Genomic DNA, 21,323 nt, shown 5'->3' with positions numbered 1-21,323 from the left:
AAAATAATTTAAAAGAAAATACTGCTACTCTTGAGCATATTAAGACTGAAAATTTGATTTGATAAATTAGAGGATTCTTCTGATAAGTAGATCAGGCTATCAATTGTATATACAAATTGGTGTTCATTAAAAAAAAATTGTTCTACCCAAACATCTCTCCACTGACAAATAATGACTTACAAAGCACTTACTTTATTGTTTAAAAAATTAAATTCACAGGGGCGCCTGGGTGGCACAGCGGTTAAGCGTCTGCCTTCGGCTCAGGGCGTGATCCCAGCGTTATGGGATCGAGCCCCACATCAGGCTCTTCCGCTATGAGCCTGTTTCTTCCTCTCCCACTCCCCCTGCTTGTGTTCCCTCTCTCGCTGGCTGTCTCTATCTCTGTCGAATAAATAAATAAAATCTTTAAAAAAATAAAAAAATAAAATAAAATAAAATTCACAAATTGCATGTATTTAAAGAGATGACTTTTTACCATATACTTACAGGCTTCCAATTATGGAATGAATAAGTCATGGGAATAAAAGGCACAGCATAAGGAATACAGTCAATGATACTGTAGCTATGTAACCAGACAGAGGTAGTTATACTTGTGGTGACACAGCATAATGTAAAAACTTGACAAAGCACTAAGTTTTACACCTGAAACTAATGTAACATTGTATATCAACTATACTCAAAATCAATAAATTAAAAGAAATTTAAAAAAATTAAATACAGAACTACCATCTCCTCAGAGGGCCATATCCTTGTATATACAGTGATACAGGTCCTTGTATCAAATGATAATAGACAGCGAACTAAATATAATGGTATTTTACACAGTTGTTGGGAAGTTCCCACATCTCTCCTCACGGTGACCCTCTCTTCTTGTCTACTTCCTTAGCTTGCATGATCCTTCTTCAACATATGTTTATCAAGCATCCACTATGTGTTAGACAAATGCTGTTCCCTACATTGCCCAGGTCCCCAGTGTGGCAGTGCTGGGTACAATTCTTTAGACTGCTGTCTCATTCCTTCTCGGGACTAACCGTTGGGAAGGATCTCATCATCTAATTCATTATGAGGTACTACTTATTTTGGATAGGTTAACCTACTTCTCAGTACCAGAGTTTTCACATCACATATGTAAACATGCCTCAACCCAAAAGGATGAATTTGTACCTTCATCCAATAAGAGGTAACTTTTCTTAAGATGCCTTTCTACTTTTCTTCAAACCCAAAGCCTCTTTCAAACCAAGACAGCCACCTACTCTTGAGATAGAATGCTGCTTGCTGTATTGTGCTGTGCTTTCCTAGATACTAAGGGAATTACGGATTCATATGATGATAAATATATTCTCTACTACATTTATAGTGAGCTGGTCCATTTGTTACTATCCCTATCTGCACCACAGAATTGTGAGAAATGCATTGTAGAAGTTGGAAACTAATAAACTGATACGGTTTTCAAATTGCCTTAAAATTATTCCAGGATATTCCTAACTTCATTCATTATGCACAAATTTGTGCTAGTTGTTCTGTATATAAAACATGATTGATTTATTGAGAGCTTATCCTGGGATGTTTAAAATGAATACTACATGATGTCTGTCTTTCTTTGAACCAGAAGCTGAAGCTAATTTTATGCTGAAAATTCATCCTCTGAAGAAATACCCTGTGGATCTTTATTACCTGGTTGATGTCTCAGCATCAATGCATAATAATATTGAAAAATTAAATTCCGTTGGAAATGATTTATCTAGAAAAATGGCATATTTTTCCCGTGATTTCCGCCTTGGATTTGGCTCCTATGTTGATAAAACAGTTTCACCATACATCAGCATCCACCCAGAAAGGATTCATAATCAATGCAGGTATCTAGTGGTTGATGTGGACTTCATGATGCTAAATTGAATTTTTTTCTTATAAAATCTCTCTTTGTTTTTACATAAAGGACTCACTAAATGTTATATTTTTGTTTTATTAAGTGAGAAATGAAAATATTTGGAGAGGAGGTATGTTCCTATCTGAAAACTTATGAGATTATGTGTAGCTTGGACTTCTTTTTTTTTTTTTTTTTTTTTTTATTTATTTATTTGACAGAGATAGAGACAGCCAGCGAGAGAGGGAACACAAGCAGAGGGAGTGGGAGAGGAAGAAGCAGGCTCATAGCAGAGGAGCCTGATGTGGGGCTCGATCCCATAACGCCGGGATCACGCCCTGAGCCGAAGGCAGACACTTAACCGCTGTGCCACCCAGGCGCCCCGTAGCTTGGACTTCTTATTTTGTTTTTTCAAATATCACTCATTTCATCACAAAAAACCCACAAGTAATATTAGTAATTTTGGAAAAACACCAATATTCAGGCTACCATGCATATAAATACCTGTTTAAGAATTCTGTATATGTCCTTTTTAATTGCTCCAAATTTGCTAAATTAAGGTTTGTCAAATTTAAAGTACTTATGTTGCCAGTACTGCAACTATCTTTCCATTACTGTATTGAGACTGTATTTATAATTATGTTGCCTAAGATGTGACTTCAAAGAAAGTTCCGCTAGGACATGGAAGGAAAAGAGGAGAATTTGTCTGTTTTCTGGAAAGAGCCCCTTTTCTTATCATTTTGAAATTGATTCTAAAGAGCATATGCTGCACTATGAAACAAGAACTAACCTTAAAAATACAAGTTTCTCAGACAGTATCTTAGCCAGTTGAGTTCTCAGAGAGAAATGTGTTCAGTTCTTCCTTAATATAACATTTCATTTTAACATCTTTTCCACTTCCATAAATTGCCCAGATCACCTTATAGTACACATTCTCATCTACCAAAACAGCTCTGCTAACTGTTGGAATGAATACATCTCCTCATGGAGCTTCATGTTCCTTCTCCCTAAATGTGCATGTGCCTGAGGAATGATTCTCACTTCTTGGGACATCATGGGATTCTCAGAACAATTTTAATAAACTCTGATTGTTCATCAATATTTTCACACCAAGCAACACTTTAAAAATTAGCACAATATTTTAAAATATCAAACAATAGTATAATATTTTCACTAAATTCCTAAAAACAGTTCCCCAAAAGTGTTTTTCAGCTGTTCCCTGGTCAAATACGATAGGAAATCACTGCAAATGCTTATCTTCTCTTTAAAATTAACCATGTATATTAGCATAATAAAAGCTCTTTAGGTGTCCTATATTAAACATGCTTAATCTTTAGTTTTTGGACACCAAACCGTTATATTTCTATTTCCTACTTGCAAAGAAAATCCACCAATACTATTGAAATTTTCTCCGATTTTATAAAGTACAGATTTTCTCTAATAAATTAACCTTGGCAAATATATATACACACACACACACATATATATATACACACACATATATAATATATAAATATTTAATATATAATATGTAAATATTTTATATATTTTTGTATTATATATATGTACATATATATAATATGTACATATATATATGTATATATATATATTCCTTTCTTACACCAAACCACACAATTTTACTGTGAATAGTATTTTGAATCTTTGAATGAACCAAGCAAAATGGAATTTGCATTTCTTCTTTTTCCATATAGTGACTACAATTTAGACTGTATGCCTCCTCATGGATATATCCATGTGCTATCTTTGACGGAGAACATTACTGAGTTTGAAAAAGCGGTTCACAGACAAAAGATCTCTGGAAATATAGATACACCTGAAGGAGGTTTTGATGCCATGCTTCAGGCAGCTGTCTGTGAGGTAAGAAGTTTCACATTATTGAGTTTTCGCTCAGATGTAAAATTCTCCAAGAATTTAAGATTTTTATTTTCTCTTTGATTTATAGAGTGAAAACATAATATAGAAGAATACATTCTTCTAACATTTATTCCTCACCAATGTTATTCATTTTGGTATGTGTTCAGGACAGAGGGGTTAAATTGGGAGATAATTATAAATAGGAAAATATAAAAGGGAAAGAATAACTTATGTGCTTGGAAAATCTTTTCACTCACCACTTTCCAAGGAAGAGCCTGAAATAGCCTGTTTTCCTACTCACATTGTGTTGGGTGCTCTGCACTTCGTAAACCTGGCACGTTTTTTCTCTGGGGGAACACCAGAAATCTCTAGTTGGGAGTTGGTGCAGTCAAATGGCTGTGGTAAAATAGAGGATATACAAATAAAAGTCAACGCTATTTAGGAAACAGCATTGTATTTATGCACTTCATTCCAGCCTGACTTAATGTTTGTTAAACTCGAACTTAATGTTTCTTGAGATAAAGACCACAGTACAGATCTTTGTTATTGTACAAGATCTAATTACATGTTTATCTTAAGAGTCATATTGGATGGCGAAAAGAAGCTAAAAGATTGCTGCTGGTGATGACAGATCAGACATCTCATCTTGCTCTCGATAGCAAACTGGCAGGCATAGTGGTGCCAAATGACGGAAACTGCCATTTGAAAAACAACATCTACGTCAGATCAACAAGCATGGTAATGTAGCAAAAGCTTCTTAGTAGTTATGACTCTTTTGGCTAAAGCGTAAGTTTAAATTGGCAATTCAGCTGTTTTTATAAAAAGGAATTACCTAAACAAGCATGATACAGAGTCAGGATAAACCATGAGAGAGAAGTTACAGAATAACACAATCCATAAATGCTGATTGATATAAGGTTAAAACATTTTAACAACATCTAGTAGCTAACTCTGATATGCTAAAAAGTACTGTTAAATAGGTAAAAATAAAAGTGATACAAGAGCTTATATATATATATATATATATATATATATATATATATACACACACACACACACACTAGTTCTGCAGATTTGGTATCTAAAAATGTATTAAGGATTGGTAAGAAAAGGATGTTTGGACTGAAGAATTCTCACAGTATAATAGGTAGAACTAAATAAAGACTAAGGGGGGGAAAGACTAAAAACAAGGCCAGCTTTCAATATTCTGGACCTCACTGCTTCCCTCTGAAGCTTATCTATATTTAGGGGCTCTTTTTTAAATCAGTGGATATCTGGATTGTTTCCTGAGGGTTAGCTTCAGCTGTGAATCATATACTTAATACAATTGCCTAGAACCATATCTTTCCCAGCATTAGCTATTACTATACATGTGGAAAACCAACTGTATAAAGCATCATTTATTTCTGATGGAAACTATTTACACAGAATGTTAGGACAAAATCTTCCAAACTTTCTCAGATTCTGGTACCCTAGTATCTTGGTAATTTTCTTCTGTTAAAACAAAAGCTTCTAAACTTTCTCAGACCTTGGTACCTTCGTGTCTAAATAATTTTTTCCTCTGGTTTTCATAGGCAAAAAAAAAAAAAAAAGCTGACAGTTCTGTTATTAAGTAGTTAGTTCTAAATAACTTAACTATTAAGAACATAGTAACCAGTTAAAAAAGAATATATATGAATCATCAAAAAATACATATATGTATGTATATTTATGTCATTGTTAGTAATGAACTCACTAATAGGAACTTCCCAAGCATTAGAATCAGACTGGACATCACCACCCTCATTTCCTGTTCCACATTGATTTTCATGTAGCCCAGTTTTGCAAAGATATGATGTCATCTAAAGGAACAGAGCCAAATGTAATTTAAAACCGCAAACTGGGGCGCCTGGGTGGCTCAGTCGTTAAGCGTCTGCCTTCGGCTCAGGGTGTGATCCCAGGGTCCTGGGATCGAGCCCCACATCAGGCTCCCTGCTCTGCTGGGAGCCTGCTTCTTCCTCTCCCACTCCCCCTGCTTGTGTTCCCTCTCTCACTGGCTGTCTCTCTCTGTCAAATAAATAAATAAAATCTTAAAACAAAACAAAACAAAACCACAAACTACCTCCAGCTAGTAGTTCATGGCTACCTGATAGATGCTGAATTACCACTTTAAAAATTAACGATATATGAGGGCACTCTGGTGGGGGTACTGTAGTGCTCCAAGGCACCTCATGCAAAGTTTGGGAACTGCAATATTAGAAGCATATAAATTATGCTGAAATTTGTGTGGTTCCCATGAGTCAAGTTTAAATAGTTTAAATTTACTTAATCTGGGACATTTTACCAGACTTACTGAAAATCTAGAGGAGCAAGTGTGTTACTTTTTTTTTTTTTTTAAAGATTTTATTTATTTATTCAACAGAGATAGAGACAGCTAACGAGAGAGGGAACACAAGCAGGGGGAGTGGGAGAGGAAGAAGCAGGCTCATAGCAGAAGAGCCTGATGTGGGGCTCGATCCCAGATCGCCAGGATCACGCCCTGAGCTGAAGGCAGACGCTTAACCGCTGTGCCACCCAGGTGCCCCAACAAGTGTGTTACTGCATAGAACAAATTCAACCCTTGGTTGGTTTAGCCTCTTGATAGCAGCCTCAAATTTTAAAGATTTTAAAAGGTAACTAGTGCTTGAATTTTAAATTTTGGCATTTGGAATTATTCTAATAGTCTTTCCCTTTGGTAATTCTCTTCTATTCAGCCACATTTCACTTTGGTAGACCCACCCACTTTAATTTAGTCATTTCTTATCTTTCCTTCCTTTTATTTAACCTTTTTAAATCTGAGATAGAGCTCTAATTATTTACCAGGGAGTGGAGGAGGAGACAAGAGGAACTAGTCTATTGTGAGACAAAGAGAAGCTTTTTTTTTAAGAAAAAATAATAATCATATTATTCTCAAATTGCATTGCATTATCCTTTTGAATTTTTGCCAAGTCACTGAAGTCATGTCTTTATAACTGTTTAGAGGGTACTATTGTACATTTAGGAAAGATTCCTTAAGGCAAAGAAATGCTCTCATAATTTTAAACATATACCGTGCCGTATAACCTGATGGAAATAAATTATAATTCTGGTAGAATTTTACACAATGTTTGGGCTCTTATGACATCAGGAATTTGGACAATCTGTCATGAACTTCATTAACTGTCTTGAACATTGTTCCACCCACTTGAAAGAATGAACCTTCTACATGTCACTGATGTTTATTGAGTAAACCAAGGAGCAGTGTGTTTGTTAATACCTTAGGATACTTTTATCTCATTTATCCCAGGTCTTTGTTTTAAGGGATCCTCTTCCTAAGCATTCTCATTCCCTTCATTTCTAGGGACACTGCCCTAAAACAAAAGAAGTTGAAGCATTTTGATTGATCCCACGACTATGCACTTATATCTGCAAGATGTGCTACTGCTCTGAAACTTCCTATATCCAAAGCTACCCCAAACCTGACTCTAAGCACATTTACCTGCTTATTTTAAAACGGTCTCCATCCTCTCCTAATTGGCCATTATAGAGGAATTTAAAAAGGTATAAGTTAGACAAGCAATCAAACACTTCTCTTCCTGGCTTTATCTCCAGCAGCCAACACCAGTAATGTTGAATGGTGTCTGAGCTTTTTGGTCTAAGGCTCTGGTTGTTTTATTTATAAAAGGAAATAACTGATAAAAGACCTTTTATATTACTAAACTACGTGGGCCAGAGTTCTACTACTTGTACACATAGCTATTTCATGAGGGTCAGTGTGAATTCGAGAATAATAACAACTACCATGTTTTGGGTATTTATTAACTAAAACCACTATAGTAAACACTGCATACACTATTGAATTTATCTTCACAGCAACTCTGTAGGGTAGTCATAATTATCCTTTAAAAAAAAAAAACAGAAAAGCTGAGGGTATTTGTAAAGTAAGTTTACTAAGGACAGAGAGCTAAAAAGTTAATAAGTAGCAGAGCTGGAGCTCAATCCAGTTCAATCCTACATTAAAATCTTTGCCACAATGTCTCAAGGGAAAAGTACAAGAGATAGAGTGCTGAAGTCCTTGGCGTAATTTCTGCTCTAATTTCCTGGTTGCAGTCTCACTTATGGAAGACATAAAGCACATGATTTGGTTCACATGAATAAATAAGATATAATTTAAATTAGTTTGTGTTTACATATTATTATATATTAGTATATGGCCATTGGAAAATAATTTTATACAATTGAATAAATTACATTTTCCACTGCTTTTTCTCCAAATTCCAGAATGAAAATTTGAGTAGTAATATAGTTTTATAATTTATCCAGTAATAATAACAGCTTAAATATGGCATTCTTTCTAAAACAGTAGATATTAGTATAAAAATCATTAATAGTGTAGAAGAAGGTTATTAATACTGAGGGTCTGGAATTTCAACCTGTCTCCCCACCCAGCTCCTCCAGGGTGATTCTCAACCTCACTTACAGCCTTCCTGACAACATTCAACCCATCCTTGGAGAAGGCCAAGAGTAATACAAAGGTCTCTAGTAATAGCAAAAGAGAGCCAAGGAGCAAATATTTGGAAGAGGCCCACCGGTCATGCAATGAACCCTTATTAATGGATTTCCAAAGGTTGCTGTGACTCTATGTTCTGGATACAGACATCCAAAGAGGCAAAATCCTACCATACTCCTAAACATATTTAGTAGCTTAGCTTTGGTGTTTCTTTCTCAACTCAGCCTTTTTTTGTGCCTCATCATATTATGGTCAGGGAATCTTCACCCCTCCTATCATATAACTCCTCCTCAGAATTCCCTTCCTGCTGGACTCCTAGTTTACTCCCTCCCCTGCAGCTCATTCGGATATACTAAAAGCTGAATTGGTCACCACCTTAGATGATGGAAGCTGAATTGCAGGTGTATTAGGCATTCCTAAAGAGTTTTGTTTCTTGATGGATAAAAACAGTCAATATTCTGCTTGCGATTTCTCATATAACTATGTTTAACATGTTATTCACTTATAGTAAGCCGTTTAGGAAGCCTTCTTTTTTAAAGGTTTTTTGTTTTTTAGACAGATCAAGCTAGTGAGCTCGGCAGCCCATGTGAGCCAGGGGAGGGGCAGAGGGAGAGGGAGAGAGAGAATCTTAAGAAGACTCCATGCTCAGGGCCAAGCACAAGGCAGGACTTTATCTCACAACCCTGAGATCATGACCTGAGCCAAAATCAAGAGTCAGACATTCAACTGACTGAGCCACACAGGTTCCCCTTGGAAGCCTTCTTCTTCTTCTTCTTTTTTTTTTTTTTTTTTTACCATGTATCTCAACTACTTGGAATTATATTCCATTTTCCTAGAACTGCAGATGAAGAAAGGGAGCCTGAGAAGATACTTGACTAATATAATCCATAACACTGCTGAGTTAACAAAAGTTAAAGTTATTATATTTATTTGTGTTCCTTTTTCTCTGAAAGGGTTATTTTCAGACAGCATTTCATGTAAGGAGATAATTTTAATCTTTTAGTAAAAAGTCTTGTTAATCATTTTTGCTGCTCTCTAAGAAATAACTTCAGAAAGTGTTCAGTGTTTCTCTTTTTCTGCTTCTCACCTTCTTTGTCTCAGACACATATTAACAAAAATGTTAATTCATTGAGCACTTATTTTGCATTAGCACAGTGCTGAGCATATTGTTTATGTTATCTCATTTAGTCTTTACCACAACCCCTATCATAAATAAGGAACCTGAAACTTAGAGACCTCAGATGATTTACCCAAAGTCGCTGAGATACTACAAGTATCAGTCAAGATCCACACCTAAGCGGTCTAATACCAGAATCCATTGCTGTGCTTTAACCTGATACTGTGCTGGCTGCTTCCATTTATTACTACGGTCCCTGAACTAGATCATCTGCTGGACCCTCCATATACCTTAGCTCATTAAATCTCCCTATCAACTTGATAGAGTTGGCATCATCATTCCCATCCAGGAGGGATGAAGTGGAGAGGGAAGGTAAACATCTTGCCCAGGATACTTGATTCTCAGAGCTCCAGCTTGCCCCCTATACCACAGTTTTCATACTGACTGAGTACTGGCTGCTTTTCAGAAAACTAGAATGCAAGTGATTTTGGTGACACTGAAAGAAAGCTAAATTAAGAGTCATTTAAAAAACTGTTTTAAGCATATTCAACTCTGAAGTCTTCCCAAAATAATTATTATTGTAAATGTTTTGAACACTTAAAAATGTCCTTCTTAAACCCAGGTTTATACAGTAGTCCTAATTTTGCATGATACTGAATCCTATATCTAATAAAAAAAAATCTAGAATAACTCCCCAAATCTACTACCTTTTGTCACAGACTAAGGTTTAACAGTACAATAGCTATTTAAAGTCTAATGGAGAGGCCATCTAAACCAAAACCATCCCTTTAAGGGAATTAGTATTTATTTAGTTTCATGGAAATTACTGATTTGTAATTATGAGAATAATAACAACAGTAATTTTAATATGGCTAACCTAAAGCACGTAATAATACTTTTCACCTTATTTTTTACTTTTTTTTCTCCGCTTAATACTACATGAAACTATAACTTCTAAAATTAAAGAGATAAGACCAGTTTAGAGAAATGTCTTTCACTAAGCACCTTTGGGTTTTATTAACATGCAGTCAGGAAAGTAAAGGAAATGTCACCTAGGCAGAATGCACCTAGAAAGTTTTAAATCATGTTTTAAGTCCAGGTGCAGTTGAGTTTTTAAAAATATTGTTACAACTTTAAAGACTAACAAAATGCCTGATTTCAGCTTATTGCTCTCCTGTTTTAAATTGTAAATGCCATAAGAATAGTAATGACTTCAATAATAACTTTAGAATAGACCTAAATTGAAGGTTTCTCATGATTAAAGAAAAATAGCCAGTGAATGATCTCTCCAAACAATATTTAGTTTATTATTCTCTTTTAAGTTGAAAGCAAAGGTTGCAGACAGAAACACCTGGGCTAGGCTTAGCGTGGCCTGGCACTGCTTTTATAATGACTCTGAAAATGAACTCTGAAAAAAATAATGGTTTGCAAAAGTGACATAGTAAAAACTGAACGTGATGAAAATATTTATATAGAATGTTCCCATTAAATGACATGTTTCAGTTCAATCATATTTAAGCAGAAAACTTTTTATAACCACTTTCATTGAAAAACTTACAAAAATTATTAGTCCATCCCCCTCCTTCAGCAACTGGGATATCATGATTACAATGATATTGTGTTTGGCAGGAGCTACAAATTCAAACACTCGAGCAGCCAGGTACAAAGGCATAACAAATGAACCAACTCAAACAAAGCATATCCAAGGAGAGCCCAACACCTAGCCCTTTAGTAATGGCCTCCAAATGTCTTTCACTAAGCAGTATTTTCTTGAAATCTGTCTTTTATTAAGTTCTGTGGTATTTGCCCATTACATTATATAACATCATGCAACATCACAGTGACCTATAATATTGCTACTACATCCGTTTTATAAATGAGAAAACGGGGGTACTAAAGGGATCAGGAATTAGTCTGTGGTCACAGATCCCCACATAGTGGTACCTATGGTAAATGCCAAGCAGTGTGACATCAGGACATGAGCCCCCACTCACTATTAATCTGGATTTAACTACTACGGAATGATAAGTGAAAGCCTTTATACATATTAACTCATTTAATCCCCACCATAACTATGAGAGGTAGGTACTAGTATTTATACCTGTTTTATAGATACTGGATCACAGAAAGATTACATAGCTAGTAACAGCGGTCTGTTTCCAGAGCCCCTGCTCTTGGTATTGTTCTCAGCTGGAATGATTTTTGCCCCCTCAGAGGACATGTCAATCTCCAGAGACATTTTGGCTGTTACAACAACTGCGGGAGGCAGGATATACTGACATCTAGTAGGTAGAGGCCAGGGATGTTGCTAAATAAATATCCTACAGTGCACCGAACAAGAACAGTGTGCCCACAACACGGAACACTCGGCCCAAAATGTCACTAGTGCCACTGATGAGAAACCCTGGTCTATGTGATTACTACTGTGCAACTATGCAAATAGAAAATATGCTATTGCAGTAAGATGGGGACTGACAACACAGAATTCAAAGTCTTCATCTTTAAATAAATCTCTGCTAGCAGATTGCTTTCACGTCATTTTTCTTCTAAAAAGTGAATTGTAAAAAAAAAAATTATCCAGATAATTGAGTACTTTATTTAACAAGACATTGGGGTTTTTTTCATCTTACAATGATACTCAATAGTACAAATTCTCTACTAGCTTATAAAAATTTTTACTATGAGGTTCAGTTTTATAAAGAGAATCTTAAACACTTCTTGTTTTGGTCACTATTTAGGCACATTATTAAAATTCTCCCATACACCTCTACACGATTATCTCTTTAACTGGAATACTCCCAGTGAATCTTTCTTACCTCCTCTTCCCTTCTGACATTAGAAGTTATTTCCCACAAGTCACCGCGAAGGTGTTGGTGAAGAAGAAAAATGTGAAAGGAATCCTTTTGCCCTTAAATACTTAGCAGCTGTCTTGGCAATTGCTTTCCCTTCTCCCTTTTGCCCCTGAAATGTCTGTTATCTCTGTTAATTATTTTCAGGGTTTAGAGAAACAATATGTAATGGGTTAGACAGAGGGGGAGTTAGAGATGAGAAGCAGTGATGTCATCAGAATAAGACAGCTGGCCGAGAGGGAGTGTTCTGCTAGTGAAATACAAGACATAAAAGATAAAATATTTAAAAGATAATATACTTCATGGAGGAAAGGGGAAGGGGCTTCAAAAATGGTCATTAATCCACAGCTCTCCTGTCAACAGTGGTTTATGAAAACATCTGTTAAACATTTGTAATTTTAACAAACCTGCCTCGAAGTAGCTGGAATTTTCTCTTAATACAGATTTTTTTCTAGGGTTCAAAAAAATGTGTTCTTTTAAATTTAAAAATCCAATTGACCTTCTTAATGAGTTTCTGACCAAACTAGAACTTTTTAAATTTAAATTTCATTTACTTTTTGTCAACGTGACTTCCTGTTTTTGAAAAGAGGAAGAGATTAAGAAGGCCCCAAAAGCTGTTTATATTTTGGACTGTTCTTTAAATATTGATTTTATGTGAGTTAAGTATAAACTAGTTAAAAACATATGGATTAAATTTTCCTTAAAATATGAATGGTTTTTAAAATTAAGGGGGAATGCCTGGCAAACTGTAATTATTTTTTTTGTCAAAGAAAAATTTTTCAGAAGTAGTTGTTGCCATTAAAAAAAAATATTCCCAATACAACTAGATTTACCCTTCCTTGCCTTGATCTCTTTAATTTACTAGCATTATGGAAACTGTCATAAATCTATTTTTTAAAATTTTTTTATTATGTTATGCTAGTCACCATATAGTACATCATTAGTTTTTGATGTAAAGTTCCATGATTCATTGTTTGCTTATAACACCCAGTGCTCCATGCTATAGGTGTCCTCCTTAATACCCATCACTGGCCTATCCCAATCCCCCACCTTCCTCCCCTCTGAAACCCTCAGTTTGTTTCCCCGAGTCCATAGTAAATCTATTTTAATAGTATACATAGTATTAAGAACAAGGCATAACAATTTATCTGGCAGAATTTATACTTTGGGAATTGATTTTCTATTACTTTAAAATCATATTCTTAAGAATTGCTCTGGGCAGAATTTTTTTTATGCAAATCCAAGTGGTAATACTTCTTTAACCTCTTCATAAATTAGCTTCATATCACATTTAAATGAAGTTCATGAAAATTTGATTTGTTTCTACCAGAACAATAATAGATTATATAGAAATAAAACGTATTTGTTATGGTTATCATCTTAGTCCATTCAGGCTGCTGTAACAAAACTCCATATACTGTGTGACTTATAAACAATAAAAATTTATTCCAAGCAGTTCTAGAGGTTGCGAAGATCTCTAAGATCAAGGCCCTGGCAGATTCGGGATCTGGTGAGAGCCTCATTTCTAGTTCATAGATGATATCTTCTAGCTGTAATGTTTCAACCACCTCACATGGTGGAAGGGGCAAGGTGGCTTCCTCCACTGGCCCTTTTTTGTAAGAGCATTAATCCCATTCATGAGGACTCCACCTTCATGATCTAATCATCTCCCAAAGGCCCACTTCCTAACACCATCACCTTGGAGGTTAGGATTTCAACAAGTGAATTTGAAGAGGAGGGCACGGATAATCAGATCCTAGCAGTTACTTATGTTAATGACAGTATTTTTAAAAACAAGGCTATCTCTTATATCTATGTATGTACATTTGATATGTGGGTCTCAGAGCTTAGGCTATAAGGGAAACTCTAGTTAAATTAGCTCTTTTACTAAGTTGACATAGTTTGCCCAAATACAGAAATGTTAACCAAGATGGTTTAGCAAAATTTCCCCTTAAAGAAAACACAATTAGCATTGGATGGTGAAAGGAGGAGTAAAAACTACAGTTATTTGAACTTGAATCACAGGATACTAATTAGGCTCAGTCACATGATCCTCATTTGCAACTTAGCTAATGCAACTAAGCAGCAGTGAACAGGTGAGGACCACTGCAGGTGAAGTTTGACATCATCCCTCTGGGAAGTGTCTAGTTAAGATGTTGTTTTTGAGATCATCACTTTAATTTCTGGAAGAGCAATTATAAAAAGAAAAAATATCAAGTACAGTGTCTAACTATATAACTATAGATAGTATTCCATAGTTGGCAGATTTCTCATTTACTAAATTGTATACTCTTTCTCCTACTCTTCTCCAGCTTTCTCACTAACACAAAGAATGTCACAGTTGGCTGTGCGTAAGTTTTATTTATCAAAGTAAAACAGATTTATAATATATCACATGACCAAAAGGTTAAGTCTATTGAGAAGTTGAGAGATCTGTATACATCTTGTATAAGCTGTTGGAAATAAAAAAATCATGATAATTGCTATTTGGAGCACCTACTGTATGTAAGAAGCTGCGCTAAATAGATCACATACAATCAGTATCTTTTTAATCTTGCTGGCAATCATGGAAGGCAGAAACCACTGACATGTTACAGAGTATGGACCTGAGATAGAATTTTTATCATAAAGTGACAACCTGGGATTTGAATACAAGGGTTTCTCCTTCTAAACAAAGTTTATACTATATCATGTTATATATTGAATATCTATGTATCTATGTTTATACGTGCATATATTTGCATTTCAGCACTTGTTACTAAATTTCAGAATATGATTGTCACTAATGTGTCTCTATTTCTGAATAGTACGTTATCTTTCAGTTATATCACTGTGAGTCCATCTGAAGCTAATCTGAAGAGGTGCTGAACACACTTTGCACAATGTTGAATCAGACCTCTTCATTTTTCTGAGTTAAAGGTTATTATGGGGCTTTTGTCTAGAAAATATCCTTAAGATATTGATGTTGATCTTATTTTTTTAAAGAATTTAAGTGCCTCCAATAAAACCATAATCCTTCCAAACACAATACATTTTTATGTCAGTCATATGGTTTTCCTCATAATGGATGTTTGGGTATGTGTGGGATTGAGCTACTATATTTCACTCCCTTCTTTTTTTTATTATCCTTTGCAGGAACATCCCTCACTAGGCCAACTTTCTGAAAAGTTAATAGACAACAACATTAATGTCATCTTTGCAGTTCAAGGAAAACAGTTTCATTGGTATAAGGTACGTTATTCCCAAAAAATAAAAGTTAAAATGTTTACATTTGTAGTTGAAATTAGAATACTTCTTAGATCCCCAGGTAAGGATTCTAGAGTTATTGTACTTTGTACAATCTGAATTTAATAATGTATTAACTAATGTATCCCACACAGTGTCTTAAATTAGCATTTACATATAAATTTTATTTATGTAACACCTAGAACCAAGTGTGGGGACTCATACTTAGTGTGGTACTGGCTGTGACAATAACGGAGAAGACTTTTATCAGGTAAAAAATAGTTCACATTCCAACTACACCTTTGATGTCTGGATTCCTGCTTCAATTCTGGTCTGTGGGCATATTCTTATTGGGTTGGGGAACATCAACTTAGTTTTCAGTACTAACAACATACCTAGATTTGGTCTAGGTCATCCAATAAAGGAACAAGAGGAGCCACCAAAGTGGCTGACCCAGTCAGAGTTTTCCTACGTAAGAATAATACTGGTTTTGTCCACAATCCTTCAGGCCAGATGAGACCCACAAACAGAACAGATGTTTGACAACCATGGCACTCTGGCAGCATCGCGGGACCCACCTCCAACAAAAAACTGCTTCTGGGACCCTGTTGTTGTGTACTATTCACAGTCTTCTAGGTTCCTTTTTCCAAGAAACTCTCTTTTCTTCATTTTCATGATATTGTGATACCCTAATTTTTATTGCACATGTCTGTTCACTGGATCTCCATCTCCTTTGTTGTCTCTGCTGCTTCTTTCCACTCTCACTGTCCTTTACTTATTTCTTTTAATACTTCAGAGAAACTACATTTTCTTTCATCTTTAACAAATGCTTGAATCTATTTGCATTAGCCACAAAGCTGGTGTTCCCTCTACCAATTTCCCCAATACCTGACCACTGTATATCTCATCTGAAAGCACTACTTTAATCATGCCACTTCTTCCCTTAGAAATCTACAGTGAAACTTTAATCAATTCCCAAATTGGTATACCCTGGAACCCCTTTTTAATTTAATAACCATTAATATTCACAGAAGCAGGGCTCTAGCCCAAATTAAATGCTCAAACTACTTAATTAACAAAATAACAGATTCCACTTATTGAATACTTACTATTACCAGCCACTGAGTTTCTTAATATTAACTCATGTAATACTCGTAACAATGAAGGAAGTATTACCAATTTAAAGCCCATTTTAAAGATAAGGAAACACCTTCAGAGACGTTATATACTTGCCCAAACTTTCCTAACAGCTTAAGTCCTGTGCTCTTAACCTCTCAGCTTAATAGTTGAATTTCAGGAATGCGAACTGGTGCAGCCACTCTGGAAAACAGTATGGAGGTTCCTCAAAAAGTTAAAAATAGAACTACTCTGGGACCCAGCAATTGCAGTACTAGGTATTTACCCAAAGGATACAAAAATACAGATTCAAAGGGGTACATGTACCCCAGTGTTTATAGCAGCATTATCAACAATAGCCAAACTATGGAAAGATCCCCAATGTCCATTGATTGATAAATGGATGAATAAGATGTGGTACACACACACACACACACACACACACACACGAATATTACTCAGACATCAAAAAGAACGAAGTCTTGACATTTGCGGTGCTATGGATGGAGCTACAGTGCATTGAGATAAGTCAGAGAAAGACAAATACCATATGATTTCACTCATATGTGGAATTTAAGAAACAAAAAACTGATGATTATGAACACATGGGAGGGTGAAAAAAAGAAAAAGAGAGAGAGGGAAACAAACCATAAGAGAGTCTTAAAGACAGAGAACAAACAGAGGGTTGATGGAGGGAGGTGGGTGATGGGTATTAGGAGGGCACTTGATATAATGAGCACTGCGTGTTGTGTGTAAGTGATGAATCACTGAATTCTACTCCTGAAACCTATATTGCACTGTATGATAACTAACTAGAATTTAAATAAAAATTTGAAAAGAAAAAGAATCAGACCATAACTTAAAAAAATAAACTTTTACTATAGAGAGAAAAAAAATGGTTGAATTTCAAATTATTGTGCAGCTTACTACTTTAGGCTCATCCTTCTCTGCTATGTATTATTTCTTGATGTTATTATTGGCTTTAGCAGTTTCTCCCTACTCCTTTAAAAAGATTTTCATTGACTAATAAAACCATAAGCCAGGTTTATTAATTGAATTATGTGCAAAGTATGACTCAACAGGCTCAGAAAGCCTGACAAGTTTTGCCAAGAGTCCTGTGTATGTCTTTGCAGTCACCTATTTTGGCTGCCTAGAGATATTTTTATCAACCACCTTCATCTGGGTTATAACAGCCTCCTAACCTGTCTCCCATATTCATCCTCCACCTGGCTGCAGAATGATCTATTAAATCACAATTGTGACCAAAGTTCTCCCTAGTGGTTCTCTGTGATTTAAAGGATCAAGTCTTTAAATGTGGCATATGAGACCATCTGGTCCCTGCTTGCCTCTCTTATTCTCCATTATTCTCTGCCTTACACTTGTCACTCTAGCCATGCTTTTAAGCTTCCTGTGCACACACACTCACCAGGCTCTTTCTTTCCTTTGTGCCTTTGTTCTCGCTACCTCTCCCTCCTGCCTGGAAGTCTCTTTCCCTCATCACTTGGCTCACTCTTAGTCAAGATACAGCTCATGTGTCATCTCCTCCAGGAAACAATCCCTGATAGTCTTCCCCAGCCCTCAAATGCTTGCTGGGCATCCCTCAGGGTCTGTGCATAATTCTGTTACTTCATGTGCACATTGTTTTTTGAAATTGTCATTTATATACCTGTGAGATCCTCAAAGATGGAAACTCCAAAGTGGTACATAATAGGTACTCAATAAAGGTTAGATAAATGGCTTTTAGAAATCTGTGAGTGATACATTTCCTCTATAACCTAAGATACCAAATTGTTAATGTCCAAGTAGTGGCTGGCATACAGCAGGAACTTAATGATACTTGTGAATGGTAAAATGAGTGTATAATCGGATTTTAAGACTTTCCATAATCTGATTCCTTAAAAATATTCAGCCTTCACTCCAGTCAGATTGGTTTCTTCTCTTTTCTTACTTCATCTAGAACTCAGGTAAACCTTTAAGCCTTTGCTAATTCTCATTTTCTCATTAGGAATAGCTAGAGTTTTCTCCATAATTGTTAAGTGACATCCATCAAGAATACCCACCCCATGAAGCTTCCACTTGTGACAATGATTTGTTTTCTCTATTCTGGGCCAACATGTCCTAAAAGTCACTCCATGGAACAGTAGTTCTGCAAAATACTTACATCTGTTACATGAGAAAAGGGTTTTGTAATTTAAAAATGTTGGAAATGCTGCAACAAATACTGCTACCTTATTTCCAAGACTTCTCTGAACCTTCACTTTGCAAGTGTGCATTTTGAGTACCTAAGTGGAAGAAACCATATGCAAAACTTCCCAAACTTATTTGCCCTCAGAACTCTTTTGATAACTATGTCCCATGGAACATGGAAGATACTTTGGGAAATCCTGGTCTGTACTTTGATTGGGTTTTTAGGTCAACATGTAATTTGTGCACACATACACGCTCACGCACATACACATACACACACTCCCATTTCAGGTGTATGTGGTCTGGCGTCCTACTTGGTTGCTGAATATTTTTCTTGTATCTTATATTTTTTCATTCATGCAATGGCTCACCTTCCACTTATAACTATAAGAATTTTTAATATTTGTTGATTACTGAGCCAGTGTATACTACTGTCATTAAGTAAATATTATTGGTATGTTTTCTAGGACCTTCTACCCCTCTTGCCCGGCACCATTGCTGGTGAAATAGAATCAAAGGCTGCAAACCTCAATAATTTGGTAGTAGAAGCCTATCAGGTATGTATATATTACACACAATCTTTTCATATAAACTTTTAACCCCAGTTTCTACGGCAAAATACAAATTAGTGTCCTATCATCTTGAGAGGAACAGTGGACAGAAAATTAGGTTAAAAATTAGAAACCTGAATTTAGCCCTGGCTCTATCACTAACTAGCCATGTAAACTTGGGAAAGTCACTTCAGCTTTCTTTACCTCACTGTCTCATTGACAGTAAACTCAAGTTTGGCTAGAGGCCATCTAAATTTTCTTCTAAATCGAATGTTCAATAAGTCACCAAATCATGGCTATCGAACATAGTTTATTACCAGAAATGTCACAATTTCCTATGTCATAAAAATAAAGAAATCCACACTATTTAAAGCAACAAACTGTCAGGGAAATCAAACTATCTGGGATATAGAGATTACTGAGAGGACTCTATTGGGGTCTCCTAGATCAATCATTGGATTGTTTAATCAGTTATTTTAGCAGTGTTATCAAACTAGTTTGATTAAAAGAATCACCTTAAGAGGTATACTATTTTATTGAATTGGCAGTTGTATGCTGTCCCTAGTCTATGAAGACTGAGTGCCAAATGCAAAGATTTACAGAAACATCTGCTCTCTCAGTGTAGGTCATTCCTGGATAGTATAATCACTGTTAAGATGTTGTAATAATTGTGATTGTTACTTTAATACCACTGAGAAACAGATACTTTCCATATCTGACCTCATTTAATCCACACAACCAATCCATAAGGGAGATGTTAGTACTCCCATTTTGTATTTATAGAACCTCAGAGAAGCTAAACAAGCTACCCAAAGGTCAAACAAGCAGAAGGATCAGGACCAGAACCCAGGTGTTTCTTAACTCTAGGTCTCAGGTGCTTCCTTCTGTGTGATAACACCTTTTTTCTTTCTTTCTCTCTTTCTTATAAACTATCCAAAGGTATGCTTTACTCTACCTTGAACTTATGAACCACTGATAAAGTCTCACTTCCCAAATTCTCTGATTCTCCTACTTATACAGTAGGGATGAATAGTGTACACAGTAGCCCAAGCATTGTGAGAAACCTCAGGCTTCTCTTCTCATTTTCTCCATGCAGCATCTGCCTTCTACTTGAGCACAAAAGGGAAAGTCAGGAAGTAGACACAGGATAGAAAATGAAGGACTTGTTTAAACTTTATTCTTTAAAAAGAAAAATAAATCTTGTGAGATTTTTTTTTTTTTTTTTTGCCAAGGAATTGTACTATGTCTGAAAACTATGTTGGATGAAATAAGGAAGAACATCTTTAATTATTTTTATTTCTCACTGTTATCAAAGAACATTAGGACTGGGGGGAGTTTCTTATCAAGGAAGATCAAACGTGTACAGTTCATTCCCATCTGCAGTTTGTTCCCAGGAATAATCAAAATAAGGAGGGAATGTGTAGTGTTAGAAATCACCCTAGTTTTTATAGTATGAACCCATTTATCACTCCAAACAAGGAACATAAATTGACAAAATTGACTGTGTGTCAGACTATACCAATGGAAAGGGAACCAGCAACATTTGGTTTTATGTTCATTTGCCCAGGATAGGTATACAATGCCTTAGCTAACTGCAGTTCTGATTAACCTGAAACAATGGGAAAATACTAGCAAATCCAATAACACTTACTCTGGCTAATTTAACCTCCTTAAGTTGAGATTTTGTTATTATTTTACATATGCATATATTTTCAAACTTCTTCTGAAATTTTATTTTGTCTTCACAGTCCAACAGAAATAATTCACAATTCATTGAAGAAAAAGAATAAAAATAGTTCATTCTTTTAATTTTTTTCATTTCCTTTTTAAGAATTTTATAAAATTAATGCAAATTTAGTGCATGGTGAATGTGACTGCATTTTATTTTTTATCCTTCACATCGGTACTGCCACCAGAATTAAGTGTAATAAGAATCATGACTAGAATAACTTAAGTTGAAATTAAGATATGAAAAATAAATTATATTAAATACAAACAGAATTGTATATCAAAAAAATAAATTCTGCCTCTG

General features: G+C 35.4%; 2 protein-coding genes across 4 annotated transcripts in view; one reads left to right on the top strand and one right to left on the bottom strand.

The window, feature by feature from the left end:
* The window catches only part of MACC1 (MET transcriptional regulator MACC1), a 311,257-nt gene extending 298,949 nt beyond the window's left edge, over positions 1-12,308 (bottom strand). The window contains exons 1-2 of one of the 3 annotated variants that reach the window (XM_045793074.2): positions 12,180-12,308; positions 3,997-4,135 (exon numbers count right to left, since the gene is read on the bottom strand). The gene's annotated coding sequence lies outside the window, so the exon portion shown is untranslated. Of the gene's footprint in view, positions 1-3,996; positions 4,144-12,179 lie in introns of those variants that run through there. The other 2 variants (XM_045793075.2, XM_045793076.2) reach the window with 2 other exon arrangements.
* ITGB8 (integrin subunit beta 8) overlaps positions 1-21,323 on the top strand; it is a 79,003-nt gene that overhangs the window by 40,366 nt on the left and 17,314 nt on the right. The window contains 5 exon segments of the mRNA XM_045793078.2: positions 1,610-1,856; positions 3,577-3,742; positions 4,319-4,477; positions 15,348-15,443; positions 19,208-19,297. Of these exon segments, the coding sequence (XP_045649034.1) occupies positions 1,610-1,856; positions 3,577-3,742; positions 4,319-4,477; positions 15,348-15,443; positions 19,208-19,297 (758 nt within the window).

Source organism: Ursus americanus, chromosome 3 (assembly GCF_024610735.1).
Source record: "Ursus americanus isolate L20-20 chromosome 3, mUrsAme1.1.p, whole genome shotgun sequence".
Classification (NCBI taxonomy): domain Eukaryota; kingdom Metazoa; phylum Chordata; class Mammalia; order Carnivora; family Ursidae; genus Ursus; species Ursus americanus.
This window is presented reverse-complemented; position numbering and strand designations above follow the sequence as displayed.